General features: G+C 36.4%; 1 protein-coding gene and 1 long non-coding RNA gene across 2 annotated transcripts; one reads left to right on the plus strand and one right to left on the minus strand.

Annotated features, from left to right (window-relative positions):
* The first annotated feature begins 5351 nt into the window (after positions 1 to 5351).
* Positions 5352 to 6569, plus strand: LOC149202214 (chlorophyll a-b binding protein type I, chloroplastic-like). The gene is made up of 2 exons (XM_089403131.1): positions 5352 to 5598; positions 5723 to 6569. Exons 1-2 carry the CDS (start codon positions 5450 to 5452, stop codon positions 6372 to 6374), a joined length of 801 nt encoding a protein of 266 aa, XP_089259257.1. The 5' UTR covers positions 5352 to 5449; the 3' UTR covers positions 6375 to 6569.
* Positions 6316 to 6723, minus strand: LOC149202215 (uncharacterized). Its single transcript, XR_016253886.1, has 2 exons — positions 6586 to 6723; positions 6316 to 6538 (listed from the first exon to the last, which is right to left on the minus strand). It is a non-coding gene; the product is annotated as an uncharacterized LOC149202215 (long non-coding RNA).
* Positions 6724 to 16549: the final 9826 nt, after the last annotated feature.

Genomic DNA, 16549 nt, shown 5'->3' on the forward strand with positions numbered 1-16549 from the left:
TAAATAAATTAAAAAATGACATATTAATGTAAAAAAACAAATATTTATTTATTTTATGTTTTTAATTTCATGTACTTACTTTAAAAAAACATTGTAAAGTCAAAATAAATAAATTTAAAAAATGCCATATTAATGTAAAGGCTTTTTTTTAATAAAAAGTCCATTCGAAAATAAATGAAAAAAAAAAAATTATAAAATAAGATTGCAAACCGTATTGTAATAGTGTCATATGCATTTTCATGTGGATGTTAATAGTGTCATTTTAATATGGTGGGTAAAAGTTTCATGTGGATGTTAATAGTGTCATTTTAATATGGTGGGTAAAAGTTAACCAATAGCTTAATAAAAACCATGTTAACTTAGTAGGTTAAACAAAGAGGAGAAGCCACAGAAGAGTTAGATAACACTTTTGCTCGTTGTCGTTAATAAAATTAATTTGAAAATAAAATAAAATTTTATTTTTGATAAAATTATTATTTTTATTTTTTTTGATATTTTTTTAAACGAGATATTAATCCCTATATACAAAAAGGCTGTTCGAGTTTGCAACGTCCATATTGTTTGTGTGGTTGTTCTAGCTAAACTGTTGTTGGAGAGTTGATGGGATACAAGAAGTCACCATTAAAATAAAAATAAAGATATACCATAGATTCTGAGTACGATTGAAATTTGAAGATGAAACAAAACGTTTTGATCATTGCATTAACATTTCATACTATGAGAAATTTTTAACCATGCCCACAATTTGTCAAAATGTTTTGCTTATAGGAACATTTTCAATGAAGAATGACACCAATTATGAAAAAATTTAAGGGAGTCGTTTTAACGAGGTGGAGGAATTGTTGGGACGGTCAAAAGTGGGTGAAATCGGGGCAAAATTTTAAAAAAATTCTTGTATAAGCAGTGTTTGAATCATGTTTTTGATGGTAGAAATGGATTCAGCAGCATCAAAAACATTTAGGACACCTAAAATTTTGAATTTTAACAACTATAACTTGGATTTATAAAAATCCTTGCCTGATGTTCTCTCAATATAATCAAAATTTCCATAACTTTCCTAGCAACTCCTCCGCCTTGTTAAACTACCCGATTTTTAAGCATTCAGACGATCTGTCAAATTCCGTCCGCGTCTCAACCTTTAACTTGTGACTCTTTCCGTGGGATGACAGCGAGTGACAGCGTAAGTGAACCTTCGAAATTTGACTCACTGACACCATGTGGCTCAAGCAATGCTTACGTGAACGTGCACGATTCTTCAATTTCATGATCAGATTCCCCGCATGTCTGTGCCAGTTTAGAACTTCTGGTCAACGTTCGAAGTGTAATAATTCAGAAAGGGTGTAGTTTAATTCTTTACGTTTTTGTTTGTATACGAGGTTGTCGATCATTTTTTTTTAAATGTAATTGTGGTCACTGAGCTTCTTTTTAAAATGTGTTTTGATTCCATAAATAATTTAAATGTTTTAAAAAACTTTCCATTAAGGACACAAATTTTTAAATCAAATTTATTATTTGAATGTGTTTTTATTATTTCAATGTGTTTTTACTAGATTTTGTAGAAAATTAATTAGCGAACATGTTTAAAAAGCCGAAACTTATAAAATGTAGCAGTTTAATCCATAAAAGTTTTTGTCTTTTAGTGGAAATCCAATCACACAAGTTTGGGCTAGATTGTGTATTTTAAGTTTTTCAAGTGGGAATTTGTCAATGTTGTATACTCTGAGTTATTGGGAGGGTTTAATGATAACCTCTCTATCTAAGTTCCATTCACCAGACATGATGATTATGTTGAAAATATCTTGAAAAAGATATTCTATATATGATTATATGGATAGATTCAGTGCCTTGAAAACTTAGATTGAAAAACAGATTCTATATATGATTATATGGATAGATTCAGTGCCTTGAAAACTTAGATTTTTACCAATTTTTATAAAGGAAAAAATTTACTACACTGTTGTTCAATTTTGAAAGGGAAATACACTCAAATATTCCACCTAATTTAGAATATTCTAGAATCAGAGAAACATGATCCATTAAAAAAATTGACCAAGCCTGCTTTATTCCGGGAACCCTCAATAAAATATGTGGTTTGCCTTGCCTCTTGCCACTTGACTCTTCTAAGTACTAAATAGGTAGGTGTGCATCGCCTCCTGCCAGTGACAGGGCAACCGTTCCACTTCATAGTCAATGACAGATTATTTCCCCTTACGCCGAAATGCTTATCCCCGGTTGATAGAATTACAACCATCAGTGGGCTTGCTAAGGCTGAATCTGCTAAATTTTTAGCGGCATCTGCTCTCCGCTGTTTTAACCTGGCAATACCCTCTTAATTTTTTGGGGATTATGATAGCTTCATATTCCATGGTTGGTTCATAGTTAATCGGCATGTTATTTCTTTTCTCGCCAGTAGTGACAGCGGCTGATCCAGAGGCTAAACTTCTGAATTCGGGATGTAATAAAATGAAATGAAATGATATTTTAAGATTCACAAGACTAAAAATAATCTATGAGACCATTAGTTCCCTGTTTTTCGCTCTTTGCAATTCAGTTCTTTTCTGATTCAAATTGATAGTGAGCTGACCCAACCTTCCAACAATCTCCTCGCTAAAAATACAATGCCAAGAAACTAATGCTAACATGTTCTCATAACTTTCTCTAATGTCTTTGAATGCATCACATTCCAAAATGAAATGTTTTTCCGATTCCACAGCCCCAGACCTGCAAAATGTGCACACCCTTTCTTCCCAAGCTTCTTTAGGCCTTTTCCACTGTCCTGTTTCACACCGAAGTTGATGTGAGTTGGCCCTTAATTGAGCAATAAGAACCTACATTTTCCCTCCACAAAATGCTAGCTCCAATGAACTCTTTTTGTTGTAAATCACACGTAGGGTTGAATTCCTTAATGTAATATTTCTTCTTTCTACCCAACTCTTTTCCCCATATCTTTTTACGAAACTTCTCCATAACAAAATTCTTTAGCTCCTTGCTATTTGTGGGACAGGCATTGAAATAGATATCCCATTTTTGCATCCATGTGTAGTTTTGTTTCATCCAAGTTTTCTTTCTTTCGTTGATGCCTTCATTGAAGATATCATTAGGCCATCTACCTACTCTCATTTGTTCAATTCGTTTTAGGTATCTTATGAGCTGCACCATAGCAATTGCTTCAATGGAAGTTGCTCCTGTTTCACTCAGCGTTATCTCATGAGGTACCGAACTTTTTATTTTGAACTTGCTTATGATCAAGTGTTTTTGGATTTCCCAATTTGTTTCCATTTTGAGACGAGAGCGCTGCTAGCCCACAATTCACACCCATATAGCATCACTAGACAAACTAGGAGCCCAAAAAGCACTTTAATCATTTTCCAATCCCATAACTCTACCTCTCTCTGCCTCTCTACATCTGTTTTGAAGAGCATACAATGCTTTCCACCTTTCTAAAATTCTCTTCTTTCTGCAGTCCTCCCAATTGAGTTTGTTGTTGAAATCAATCCCAAGGTACTTGTACTCCTTTACTTCTTCAATAATGTTGTTTTCAAAGAAGGAAGTACGCTGGCTATGCTTCCTTTTATTAGGAAAAAACATTATTTTGGTCTTGCTAGTATTGACTTGCATCCCCATTACTCTACAAAAATGCTCAAGGGCATATAAGTGCATTTGCAATCCATGGGCCGATTTAGAAATCAATACAATATCATCAGCATATAAAAGAAGCTTTATCACAAACTCCCCCAACTGAACACCATCTCCACCTTGCAGATTTAGCCACTCTTCCAATTTATCAATATATAGACCAAAAAGAGTGGGGGATAGAGGGCAACCTTGCTTGACTCCAATGTCACTTCTAAAGCTTTCTGAAATACCTGCTGAGGTTCTAATTTTGACTTTCACTTCTTCATAAAGTTTATGGACAACGACTCTATAATGCACAAGAATTTCAAGTTCTTCCATTCTACGCCACAACTTATCCCTAGGGACTGTGTCAAATGCTTTTTTGAAGTCAACAAAGCAGCAAAATACTTCTTCTTTGTCCTCCCAAACCTTTTCAACAATGTGTCTCAACGTGATACCATGATCCACTGTAGAATGTTTCGGCCTAAAACCTGCTTGTCCTCTTGCACTTTTTTCTTTTACTTCTGCCCACTTGCTAATTATGTTTTCTACCATGCTGCCGAAAAGCTTTGCAAACAAAGAATTGATCATAATTGTTCTATAGTTGGATGGATTATTAATGTCTCCACTTTTAAAAAGGGGTATTGTTAGGTTAGTTGTCCAGTCTCTTGGGAATCCTCGCTGAATGATGTTGTTGAATATTTTCATGATGTGCGGTGCAAGAGCGTTCATTCCCCATGTTAGATACTCTGCTTGAAGTTCAACCAAGTCTTTTGCCTTTTCTGTTTTTAGCATCTTAATTCCATTCTCCACCTCCTGTAATGTGAAGAGCTTTGAATTTGTGTTGATCCTAGGGTGAGATTCCGCCTTAGATTCTTTCTTATAGAGTTGCCTTGCATAATCAAACCATTGATTGGCTGTAATATTATTTTCAATTTGCTTCTTCCTTTTGAATTTGTGTTGATCCTAGGGTGAGATTCCGCCTTAGATTCTTTCTCATAGAGTTGCCTTGCATAATCAAACCATTGATTGGCTGTAATATTATTTTCAATTTGCTTCTTCCTTGGTTGTAGTCCCTGCCAGAAAAGCTTTGGGTTATTCTTGCTTAAATATATTAACTCTTCTCTCCTTGTTTGCATGAACTTATCTTTTTTCCTTTTTAGTATCTGCTTTATAAGTTAATATTCATCTTCTCTTTGGGTTATTCTTGCTTAAATATATTAACTCTTCTCTCCTTGTTTGCATGAACTTATCTTTTTTCCTTTTTAGTATCTGCTTATATAAGTTAATATTCATCTTCTCTTTTCCTACGTTTTTCAAGGTTCTCCTTGCCATTTTGCATTCCTCATCAAACTCAGCGTTTACAGGAAAGTACTTTGATTCTGATTTCCTATTTTTTTTTGCTCCTTTGCACTTCTCAAATGCACTTCTCAAATGCACTTTAGATTATTCTAAACAATTTCAACTTAAAAAACCTAAGCCTCTAAACGTCTAACGAATAAACGACCACCAAACTAGTTACAATTGAAATGTACCTTCACTTAATGTGGACGGAGTCTGCGAGTAAATATATGTGGCTCACGATCCAGGAAAAAAAATTCAAATTGAAAATTCTCATGATAATGAAAAAAATTCACGGGTAGGACCTTTAAATCTGTATTAGTGGTTGCAATTCAGACAAATCTAACCATGGGATATGGATATTGTGCCATCCAACTAGGGAGGCTCACATTCGATCCGCTATAAGTCTCATTATTCTTCAGCGGCATAACTTCACAATTGAAATCTCATCACTTGCTACCTGACCTCAGTGTTTTTCATTGTCTCGCTCACCATGGCAACAGCTTCAGCCATCCAGAGCTCAAGCTTCGCAGGCCAGACCCTCCTGAGGCCGCAGCAGAATGAGCTTGTCAAGAAGGTGGGCACGTCGCAGGCTCGAATCACCATGCGAAGAACCGTCAGGAGCGCCCCTGAGAGCATATGGTAAAACTGCTTTGGACTCTTTAGCACTGTTTTTTTATTTTTAGCTCCTCATTCCATTTTTTTCCTCTTCTTATTATATTGTTCCGTCGTTCAAAACCATGTAACCGTCTCTCGGTCGTCGCAGGTATGGACCAGACCGCCCCAAGTTCCTGGGCCCCTTCTCGGAACAGACGCCATCGTATCTCACCGGAGAATTTCCCGGCGACTACGGGTGGGACACGGCCGGGCTCTCTGCCGATCCCGAGACCTTCGCCAAAAACAGAGAGCTGGAGGTGATCCACTGCAGATGGGCCATGTTGGGGGCGCTGGGCTGCATTTTCCCGGAGCTGTTGGCCAAAACCGGTGTGCAATTTGGGGAAGCCGTGTGGTTCAAGGCCGGGGCGCAGATATTCTCAGAGGGAGGCCTCGACTACCTGGGGAACCCCAACCTGATCCACGCGCAGAGCATTCTGGCCATCTTGGCGTGCCAGGTTGTGCTCATGGGATTGATTGAAGGATACAGAGTTGGGGGAGGACCCCTTGGTGAGGGGTTGGACCCTCTGTACCCAGGGGGAGCCTTCGACCCACTGGGGCTGGCCGACGACCCGGAGGCGTTCGCGGAGCTGAAGGTGAAGGAGATTAAGAACGGGCGGCTGGCCATGTTCTCCATGTTCGGCTTCTTCGTGCAGGCAATTGTGACCGGGAAGGGCCCCATTGAAAATCTCTACGACCACTTGGCGGACCCCGTTGCCAACAATGCCTGGGCCTACGCCACCAACTTCGTTCCTGGCAAGTAAAGTAACGGAAAATAAAAGATGGCTGTAATCTCTGTATCATACATACGACAGACTTTCTTGTTAACAAGCCGATGTTCCTTCAACGGTTTTTTCTAGTTCGCGGTTGCTTTTTTATCACTTCTTGTATTCTGAACCATGAGTGGCCTTTCGGTTTCTCCTAAAGCCTCAATGATCCAGTTAGTTACTCTTATTTTAGCGGTTTCTCCTAAACCTCAATGACCCAGTTAGTTACTCTTATTTTAGAGGTAGGTGATGCAACGTCATAGTCTTTCTTTCATTTTTTTGGACTTAGGTTATTGTATTTTTTTAAATTAACTCAAAAATTGTTGTGTAAAAAATCATTTTATCTATAAGTTAAACTACACTTATTTAGAAATATGATTAACATAGTCTTTAGATGTCTCTATAATTGGACCAGGTTCAAATGCCCATCACTTTCAACTTAGGTGCATGGTGATGAGAAATGAAACAACTACTAAGTGTTACAGGAAGGCAAACTTGCTCTCATATCCATCAATATGTTTATTATTTTTATGAGTACGAAAACAAGGCACGTGGGTATGTTTATTATTTTATTCAGTTTTATAATTTGAAGATTTGATAAAATTAAATGTTATAGTTTAGGTTGAGTTATCAAGACACTGGAAGAGTTGTCAAAGTATTGTCAAGTATGTTGAATAACTTTGTAATGTGAAGAAGGAAAGCCATAATAAAATCATATTTTTTTTTCTATATTCTATACCATCTCAAAATTGAATAAGGAGGTCTAAGGATAGTGGTTCTTGGAGGTCAAAGTTTAAGTCATTGTAACCAAGGTAAGTGGGTCAATCATTGTTATCAAAATGCAATTTATTGTAACTAGAGTGAAGTGAGTCATCAAATTCAAGATTGTAATCGAATTTCAAGGTGCATGATCAGTGGTACTCGACACCCTTAAGTAACATATAAATCAAGCGAGCTTGAGATAAAAGTACAGGCAAGCGAGTCAAGTGAAAAATGGGTAAAGACAAAAAACATCTACAAAATGCGTTTCAAGGAATTAGATATTTGCAAGTGTGCAACCATAGATTGCACAATAAAATTGAAGTACTTGAGTGGAAACTAAAGCAAAATCAAACTATAATTGATCAAATCCCTAACACACTTGCAGTTGCAAAAGATCTTCAAAGAGATAGAAATGAAAGATCAAATGCTTGATGCTCTTCAAACTTACAAGTTCAGAGAAAAACAAGATCAAATTGATGATATGATTGATGAAGCATCTATAGTGAAGGTAGATGTAATTTTTGACACAAAAGATCTCATCCAAACTGGGAATGCAATTTGTGAAACATATGAACTCATCCAACATGTTGATGAAAGTTATGTCATAGTGTATTTACTAGAGAAAATTGATGCAACAAGTTGTACTAAATACATAATATAAAAGTTTGATGCACCATGTGATACAGTTGAAATAATGACAAAAGTTGATGTAACTTGAGATCCCTCAGACTTAATATAGGTGATTAATGCATAATGTACTACAAATCACTTAATAGAATCAATGCATCAAGCACAAAATATGAGAAGCAATAGCAATTATAAAGAAGGAAAAGAACAAGAAAACGGTATTTCCATGATGGTTATAAGACCTTGGGAAGAAATATCATTCAACAAAAAGCGACACAGATTGTGATACACAAAACACAACATTTTTCATATTCTAGATTACTCTAAACCAAGTCAGTTTGTGAGTGGAAGTTTCCATGAAGAAGTTCATAATTTTGTTAAAAAGTAGCAGCGTTGTAAAAAAAATAGTCACATGGAGAGTTATTGTTTCAGTCTCCATCCTTGTCTTCATCGTGGGAAGACAAATAATTCATCAAAAAGATGTTAAAGGCAAAATAAAGTTAAGAAATAGTTAATTATGGATGGATAAATCCTTGGAGATGGAATCAGGAAATAAAGAAACTACGTCAGTCTTACCACCTAGTTAAAATAATGACAAAGACACAAGACTCAAAGATGGTACTCTCCACGCCTAAAGGGGGGATCACAATAATAAAAGAATCTCACGTATACCTTTAACAGGGCTAGTAATTTGATGAAGTGAAGATTGGTTAGAAATCAGTCAAAAACCACCACAATATTCAAATCAAGTTGGATTGGTTAGTGGTCATCCAAAACCTGCCACATTATTCAAATCAAGTTGGATTGGTTAGTCGTCATCCATAAACCACTACATTCATCGAAGAAAATTAGTTAGTGGTAAACCTTAAACCACCAATTTCCATGGAAAATAGTTAGTGGTCAACCTAAAAAACCACCACCTAAAGGATCCAAACCCCCAGCTTGTATCCTTTCAAGAATCAACTATTGAAATTCAAATCAATCAACAATGGAGAATTTCAGCGTCGCAGTTGGTATCCTCAACAATAATTTCAATGGATATGTTTAGGCATAGTAGATGATCACTTCCAGACATTCAGATATTGGTAATTCTTCAAGCATATTTTCATCCAAACTCAGTGTAATAGTTTCATATGTCAATAATTAACATTGATGAGACAAGAAAGCAAATTGGCAGAAAAGGCTTAAAGCCATTGTGTTATATTGATCTCAATCTTTGAATTTATAATACATCAATGACAATTCCACCTCTTTTAGATCTAGATCTAGATTACTCTAACAACTCACCAGTAGATCATCATGACACCTCATCAAGATAAGAACGAAAATTGTATTCTCAAACTTTGTGATTATCTGGGGACCCATAATCTAACATGGGAGTGGTATCAAATTATAACTCTCCAACAATTATGACAGAGTGAATTTTTCATATTTGTATTTGATCCTTCTACAGATGGGTATGAATATAACAATGTTAATTAGATCTGACATGTGTGCAGTCTATTTCATTTGATATATTGATTAATAGTTCTCCCAAGTTATTCCATGAATCTCTAGGCCTTTGGAATAGGTGCCCCTTATCGCCCTTCTTATTTCTCTTAATGGTTGAAGGCTTGAGCATATTGATGTTAGACATGAGAGAAAAGGGGGATCTTAAGGCAGTAAAGATCTCTCCATCCAAGTGTATTTCCCTTCTTCTATTTGTGGATATGTTATGAAACCAGCTCAAGAGAAGATAGAAAAGATAGATCAACACCCTAGAATTTAGCCTCTTCGAGGGGGCAACCTCCTTTACATTACATAAATGAACAATTCTTGGATGATTCAAATGACAAAACCTCCTTTCTATATATAGGAGTCTAAGGAGTCACAATATAACCCAACCGACCTAACAATAATAATATAAAGCCACAAAAATAACAATAGAGGGATTCTATGGGGCACAGTAATAACAATATGGAGGCAATAGGGGCACAACAATATTAATAAGGGGTACAACTACAATAGTAATGGGGTAATAACTAGTATTATAGGGACCCAACATGCCCCTCTCCTTCAAAAAAGTGTTGTCCTCAATGCTTGAGTAGTTCTGGATACTTCTGTATAAAATTCTCATCCTCCCATGTGGAATCTTTAGTGGATAAGTTCTTCCACTTGATAAGATACTCCGAAATTGATCGATTTCGTAGCTGTCGAGTTCTTGTTTCTGGACTGCTTCCAGTTCTAATATAATTTTTCCTTTCTCGTCAAGTTTTGGCAATATTGTTTGAACTGGGAGCTTGTTGCCTATAACCTTCTTTAAAAATGAAACATGGAAAACTGGGTGCAATCGAGAAGCTGCAGGAAGCTCCAATTTGTATGCCATAGTACCAATCTTTTGCAACACCTTGTACGGACCATAATACTTTGGTGATAATTTATTATCCTTCTTAGCTTGCTTGAGGGACATTTTCTTATATGGTTGTAGCCGTAGGAATACCCAATCACCTACATCAAAACTTCTTTCGCTGCGATGTTGATCTTCCTGTTGTTTCATTCTATTTGTGCCAACACGAGGTTATCCTTTAAGAGTTGGAGGACTTGTTGTTGATGTTCGATGTGATGTTCCACTGCCTGAACCTTAGAATTTTCTCTTAAATATGATGTGATGGATGGTGGTTGATACCCGTAAAGTGCCATAAATGGGGTCATTTTTGTTGCTGTATGGAAGGAAGTGTTATACCACCATTCAGCCAGAGGCAACCATTTGACCCATTGTGTCTGTTTATCATATACAAAGCAACGAAGATATCCTTCCAAACATTTGTTTACTATCTCAGTTTGCCCATCAGATTGAAGATGATAGATGAGCTATGAGCTAACTGAGTACCAAGATAAGAATATAATTCTGTCCAAAAATTTCTAGTGAAAATGGGATCTCTGTCACTTACAATAATCTTTGGGTTTCCATGTAGCTTTTGAATTGTTTCCATAAATGCAGTAGAAACTGTACTAGCTTTAAATGGATGTGATAATGCAAAAAAGTGTGCATACTTGGTAAGTCTGTCAACTACCACCATGATGACACTCTTTCCCCCAGACTTGGGTAAACCTGTGATAAAATCCATTGAAACCTCCTCCCAACGTTGGCTTGGAATGGATAAAGGTTGTAATAGACCCGATGTCTTAATTGTTTCAACTTTATTTTGTTGGTAAACCAAACATTCCGCCACAAACTTTTGAATATCTGATTTAAGGCCATCCCAAAAAAATTCCTTTTTAACCCTGTGGTAAGTTTTTAAAAATCCTGAGTGCCCTCCTAAGGGAGAAGTGTGCAATTCCATAAGAATCTTTTGTTTTAGCTGGGAATTCTTACAGAGGTATAAGCGATCTTTGTACCATAACGAATCATTTTGCCAGCTAAATGTATTAGACGCACTGAAATCTTGTTGTAACTTTCGAATAAGTGCCCACACTTCTTCGTCATTCTTCCATTCCTCCCTTGCTTCGTTTATCCAATCTGGTTGGTTAATAGAAATGGCGCACAACAATGCTTCCACATCCTAATCCTTTCTTGAGAGTGCATCCGCCACCACATTTTGCTTCCCTTTTTTGTAGATGATCTCAAAGTCATAACCCAACATCTTTGTGACCCACTTTTATTGCTCTTCAGAGGATAATCTTTGTTCTAAAAAGTATTTAAGGCTATCATGATCCGTTTTTACCTTGAAGTGTCTTCCCATTAGGTAGGGTCGCCATTTCTTAAGTGCATGGAGTATTGCCAACATTTCATTCTCATAAATAGCTTTGTGTAAAAACTTTCCCTTGATTGGACGACTTTCAAAAGCAATGGGTCTTTCATCTTGCAGTAGAACAACACCAATTCCATTTCCTGAAGCATCACATTCCACAATAAAGGTTTTTGTGAAGTCCGGTGTAGCTAAGACCGGTGCTTGGCACATTGCCTCTTTAAGATGTTCGAAGCCCTTTGTTGCTTCCGGAGTCCATAAAAATGCATCTTTCTTCAATAATGTTGTTAGAGGTGCTGCTATTCTCCCATAATTCTTAACAAAGTTGCGATAATACCTTGTCAACCCGAGAAATCCTCGCAGATGCTTTATGGACGTGGAGATTTTTTATTCCTTAATGGCTTTAATTTTGCTAGGGTCTACTTTAACTCCTTCATGAGATACAATATGACCTAGATATTCCACCTCTTGGACTCCAAAGAAACATTTGGATCTTTTTGCATATAATTGTTTCTCCTCCAATAGTTGTAGCACCCTGTCAACATGTTCAACATGATCCTTCCAAGACTTGCTGTAGATTAGTATATCATCAAAAAATACTAACACAAATTTTCTAAGGAATGGTTTGAAAATTGAATTCATAAAACCTTGAAATGTTGAAGGTGCATTGGTAAGGCCAAAAGGCATGACCAAAAATTCATAATGACCCTCATGAGTTCTAAATTTTGTTTTCGGAATGTCTTCAGTCTTCATTCTGATTTGATGATATCCTGAACGAAGATCCAACTTGGTGAAGTAAATTGATCCATGCAATTCATCCAGTAATTCATCAATGACAGGAATGGGAAACCTATCTTTAATAGTGAGCTTGTTGAGCTCCCTATAATCCGGACACATGCGCCATGATCCATCCTTCTTGTGCACCAATACTATTGGAGCAGAGAAAGAACTTTGACTCGATTGAATTATACTAGCCTCTAGCATTTCTGCAACCATACGTTCAATTTCACTCTTTTGGGCATAGGGAGATCTGTACGGCCTGATGTTTGGAGGAACACTTCCTGGAATCAGATGAATAGCATGATTATGATCACACATAGGTGGGAGACCTTTGGGAGTCTCAAATACCTTGGAATGCTTGTCCAGGACCTTTTGGAGATCTGGAGACATAGATGATTCCGACGTGGAAACATCTAGCGAATGTAATTGTGCAATTACACCTCTTTGTTCCCTTTTTAGAAGCTTTGTCATACCATTAGCGCTGATTATCTTTCCTGGTTTCCCTGCAATACCCTTTAATTCAACTTCCTTTCCTTCCGTAGAAAATTTAATGAAAAGTTCTTGAAAATTAAAAGCTATTGTACCCAGGGATTGTAGCCGTTGGACTCCTAGTACAACATCAGCACCTCGCATTGGAATGGAAAGCATTGGGCTAGTCAATACATATTCTCCCATGGATAGCTTGATATTATGGCACTTTCGAGAGCAATTTATTGTTCCTCCATTTGCAATCATCACTTGACACTCTGGTGTTGGATATATGAAGCAATTCAATTCTTTTGCTACCTTACAATGAATAAAATTGTGGGTGCTTCCTGAATCAATCAACACTATTACCTTTTTCTTCTTGATTTGTCCTTCTATCTTGATGGTTTGAGGAGTGGTAATTCCAGCGAATGCATTACAAGATATGGTCAGATTCATTTCTTCTTTATCTAGGCTTTGTTCCTGGAGTATATCCTCTTCTTTTGAACTTTCTTGCTCCTTTTCTTCTTCCTCTTCACAATCTATGTAGAATAATTTCTTTTCAGCACACTTATGACCTTTAATGTATTTGCTATCACAACTATAACAAAGCCCTTTTGCTCTTTTTTCTTCCAATTGTTGTGGTGTCAACCTTATAGGTTGTGGAAGGCTGGGGGTAACAAAACTTCTATCTTTATAGTTGTAACTGGTATGCTTCCTGGTTGCCATAATTTTGCTTTCCATTTTTCTTGCTAACCTGAATGCCTTCTCTAATGAATCAGGTTCCCAAAGGCGAATATCATGTTGGATATTATCCTTTAAAGTCCCTATAAACACATCAATCCTATGCTCCTCTGGAATATTTTTTACCCTTATGTTCAATTTTTGGAACTCCTCAATGTGCTCCATTATTAAACCCTTTTGTTTGAGACTTATCAATTGGCTAAAAAAAGTGTTGTTTTTTGTATCCTCATAATGTGCTGTCAATTCTTCCGTAAAAATTGCCCAAGTGATAATTTGTTTACGAGAGCAAAGCCATTAATACCATACAAACTGATTTGGTTCCAAATATAAAGTTGCAATACGTACCTTTTGTGTGTTTTGCACATTATTGAGATCGAAAAATTGCTCCATCTGTAATATCCATGTTGTGGGATCCTTGCCATCAAACTTTCTCATATCGATTTTTGGAATATGGTGGGTCTTCGATCCAACATTAGAGTCTATGGAATCATGATTAACATTTCTTTTGTTCTCATCATGAGTTTCCTTTAGAACCCTTTCACCATTAGTGACCATTTCTTGTAGCAGCTTATTCATATCTATCTTCAATTCTTCCATCTTATCATCCATGCCATCAATTTTAGCGTCCATGCCATTCATCTTAGCTTCCATGCCATCTATCTTGGCTTCTACGCCTTTCTTTAAAAAATCCATCTTAGCTTCTACACCTTTCTTTAAACCATGCATCTTAGCTTCTACATCTTTTCTTAAACCATCCATCTTAGATTCTGTTGCTTTTTGTGCAAGTGACACTTGTTGAACTTGTTCTTGTAATTTTGATATATCATATAGCATTTCTTCCTCTTCTTCATGAGTCATGCTAGAGCTTTCAGGTTTCTTACTAGGTGTTTGCATTTTCTTTCCTCGGGGCATAAGTTACCGATAATAATGCTCTACTAGCCCTTTGAATTCCTTCAAAATAAATTTTCAAACCAATCTTAGGCAAAAATTTAAAAGAATCTACACACTTTTTTTTCACTTTGTAGGAGCTCAATATTGCCTCTGATGTATCTCTGTACTTTCAGATCATCCAGTTCTGAAATTGCGACCTGTGGTAGCCCTCTGTGTCCTCTTTCCAATGCCACCAGTCTGATCCAAATTGGATTCTCCAAGGAAGAGTTATGTGAAATCTCCCAAAGTGACCTGATTATAGACTAGTTTAGTGGAGCGAACTTGTACGATGTGCCACGAGTCACTGTTTCAACCTTTGGCTCTGAAAAATATATAAAAGAAACTACAGTCCGTCCTCTTTCTGCACCTTTTTACGAAATTTCAATCCAATGCTCAGATAAAAAGTTATGATGATTTTCCCCAGGTCACCTGTTTGGAATGTAATTCAGGAGTCTGCAAAAAGACCAACTTCCTCAGATCATATCTCCGCAAATATAGCGCAAAAAGCTCTGAAATTTAGACCCGAGATTCAGCGCGATGTCTTCTCAAATGGTTTTTTTTTTAGCTTCTGAAACGTCGCAATGTCTTCTCAAAAAAAAAGTTATAGCGAAAATGCCATGATGACCTATTTGGAGCAACGAAACCCTAGAATCCAAAGCTCTGATACCAAATGTTATGGACCCAGCTCAAGAGAAGATAGAAAAGATAGATCAATGCCTTAGAATTCAACCTCTTCGAGGGGGCAACCTCCTTTACATTACATAAATGAACAATTCTTTGATGATTTAAATGACAAAACCACCTTTATATATATATATAAGTCTAAGGAGTCACAATATAACCCAGCCGACCTAACAATAATAATATAAAGCCACAAAAATAACAATAGAGGGATTCTATGGGGCACAGTAATAACAATATGGGGTCAATAGGGGCACAACAATATTAATAAGGGGTACAACTACAATAGTAATGGGGTAATCACTAGTATTATAGGGACCCAACAGGATGATATCTTGATGCTTTGGTGTTCGATTTGTTGAAATACATAAGGCGTATTTGGTGGCTAAGGGATTTTCCTATTAATAAGGCATTTACTACATAAAGAGGTTTAAATTGGTTGTAAAAATGAACTTTTATTGACCAATTATTTCACTTACTTCTTAGTTTCAATGGGAAGGTACATCAAATCGATGTCAAAAGTTCCTTTCTACATGGTGATGATATTGAAGAAATTGATATGGAGCAACCCCTTAGGTTTGATAAGGATGGAAGTATTGTGTGCAAACTTAATGAATCTCGATATGGTTTAAAATAGGCCCTTCAGTAAGGGAACAAGAATATTAATCTCTCTTTCCTCAATCTTAGTTTTAAACATAGTGAATATGATCTAAGTATCTATGTATTACATTTAAAAAATGAATTTTTAATTGCTGCATTATAAGTGGATATCTTAGTCATTATTGGAAGTAAAGTAAACTCAATTATGGGTCTAAAGAAATAATTAAATGATTGATCTTGGTTTGTTGTATTTCTTTTGGGGTATCCAAGTCATATAGATGAATAATGTTGTCTTTATTTCTCAACTTAGATATGTCTTGACTCCCTTACAAAAGTCCAGGATGGAAGAGTGTAAACCTTATGCTATGGGTTATTAGTAGGGGGTGAAGCTACTAAGGAGCATGATTCTCCAAAATTTGGTGTTGCATTCTATTGACAACTTATTGATTTAACTCACATTCCGACTAATATTTCCTTTGCTATTATTGTGTGGTATATTTTTTCTATAGGATCCATGAAAAAGTCACCTTAAATCCACAAAGAAGTTGTGGATCATATCAAAGGGAGCATATCAACTTGGTATAAAGTATTGTAGTACTAAAGTGAACCAATTAGTTGGTTACACAAATTTAGATTGTGCTAGAGATGGAGATGACATGAAGCTGACATCTGGATATGTGTTTTGACTTGGATTTGGACCACTTGTGTTTTATAAAAGGGAAAATGTGGTTTCTTCATTGACCACATATGTTGAATATCATGGTTTAGTGCATGTTGGCAGAGAAGATGTGTGGATTTGACATCTCATGGTTAAACTTGGATTTCCATTTGATACATTGATTATGGTGTATTGTG

Source organism: Pinus tabuliformis, chromosome 2_1, assembly GCF_031772625.1.
Source record: "Pinus tabuliformis cultivar Carrire ecotype Pingquan chromosome 2_1, CPIR1, whole genome shotgun sequence".
Classification (NCBI taxonomy): Eukaryota; Viridiplantae; Streptophyta; class Pinopsida; order Pinales; family Pinaceae; genus Pinus; species Pinus tabuliformis.

What these genes read in the sequence shown, in the direction of transcription:
- LOC149202214 (XM_089403131.1), top strand. Translation starts at nt 5,450, where the DNA reads ATGGCAACAGCTTCAGCCATCCAGAGCTCAAGCTTCGCAGGCCAGACC. An exon ending in AGCGCCCCTGAGAGCATATG is followed by an intron (nt 5,599 to 5,722) that starts GTAAAACTGCTT and finishes CGGTCGTCGCAG; the next exon opens with GTATGGACCAGACCGCCCCA.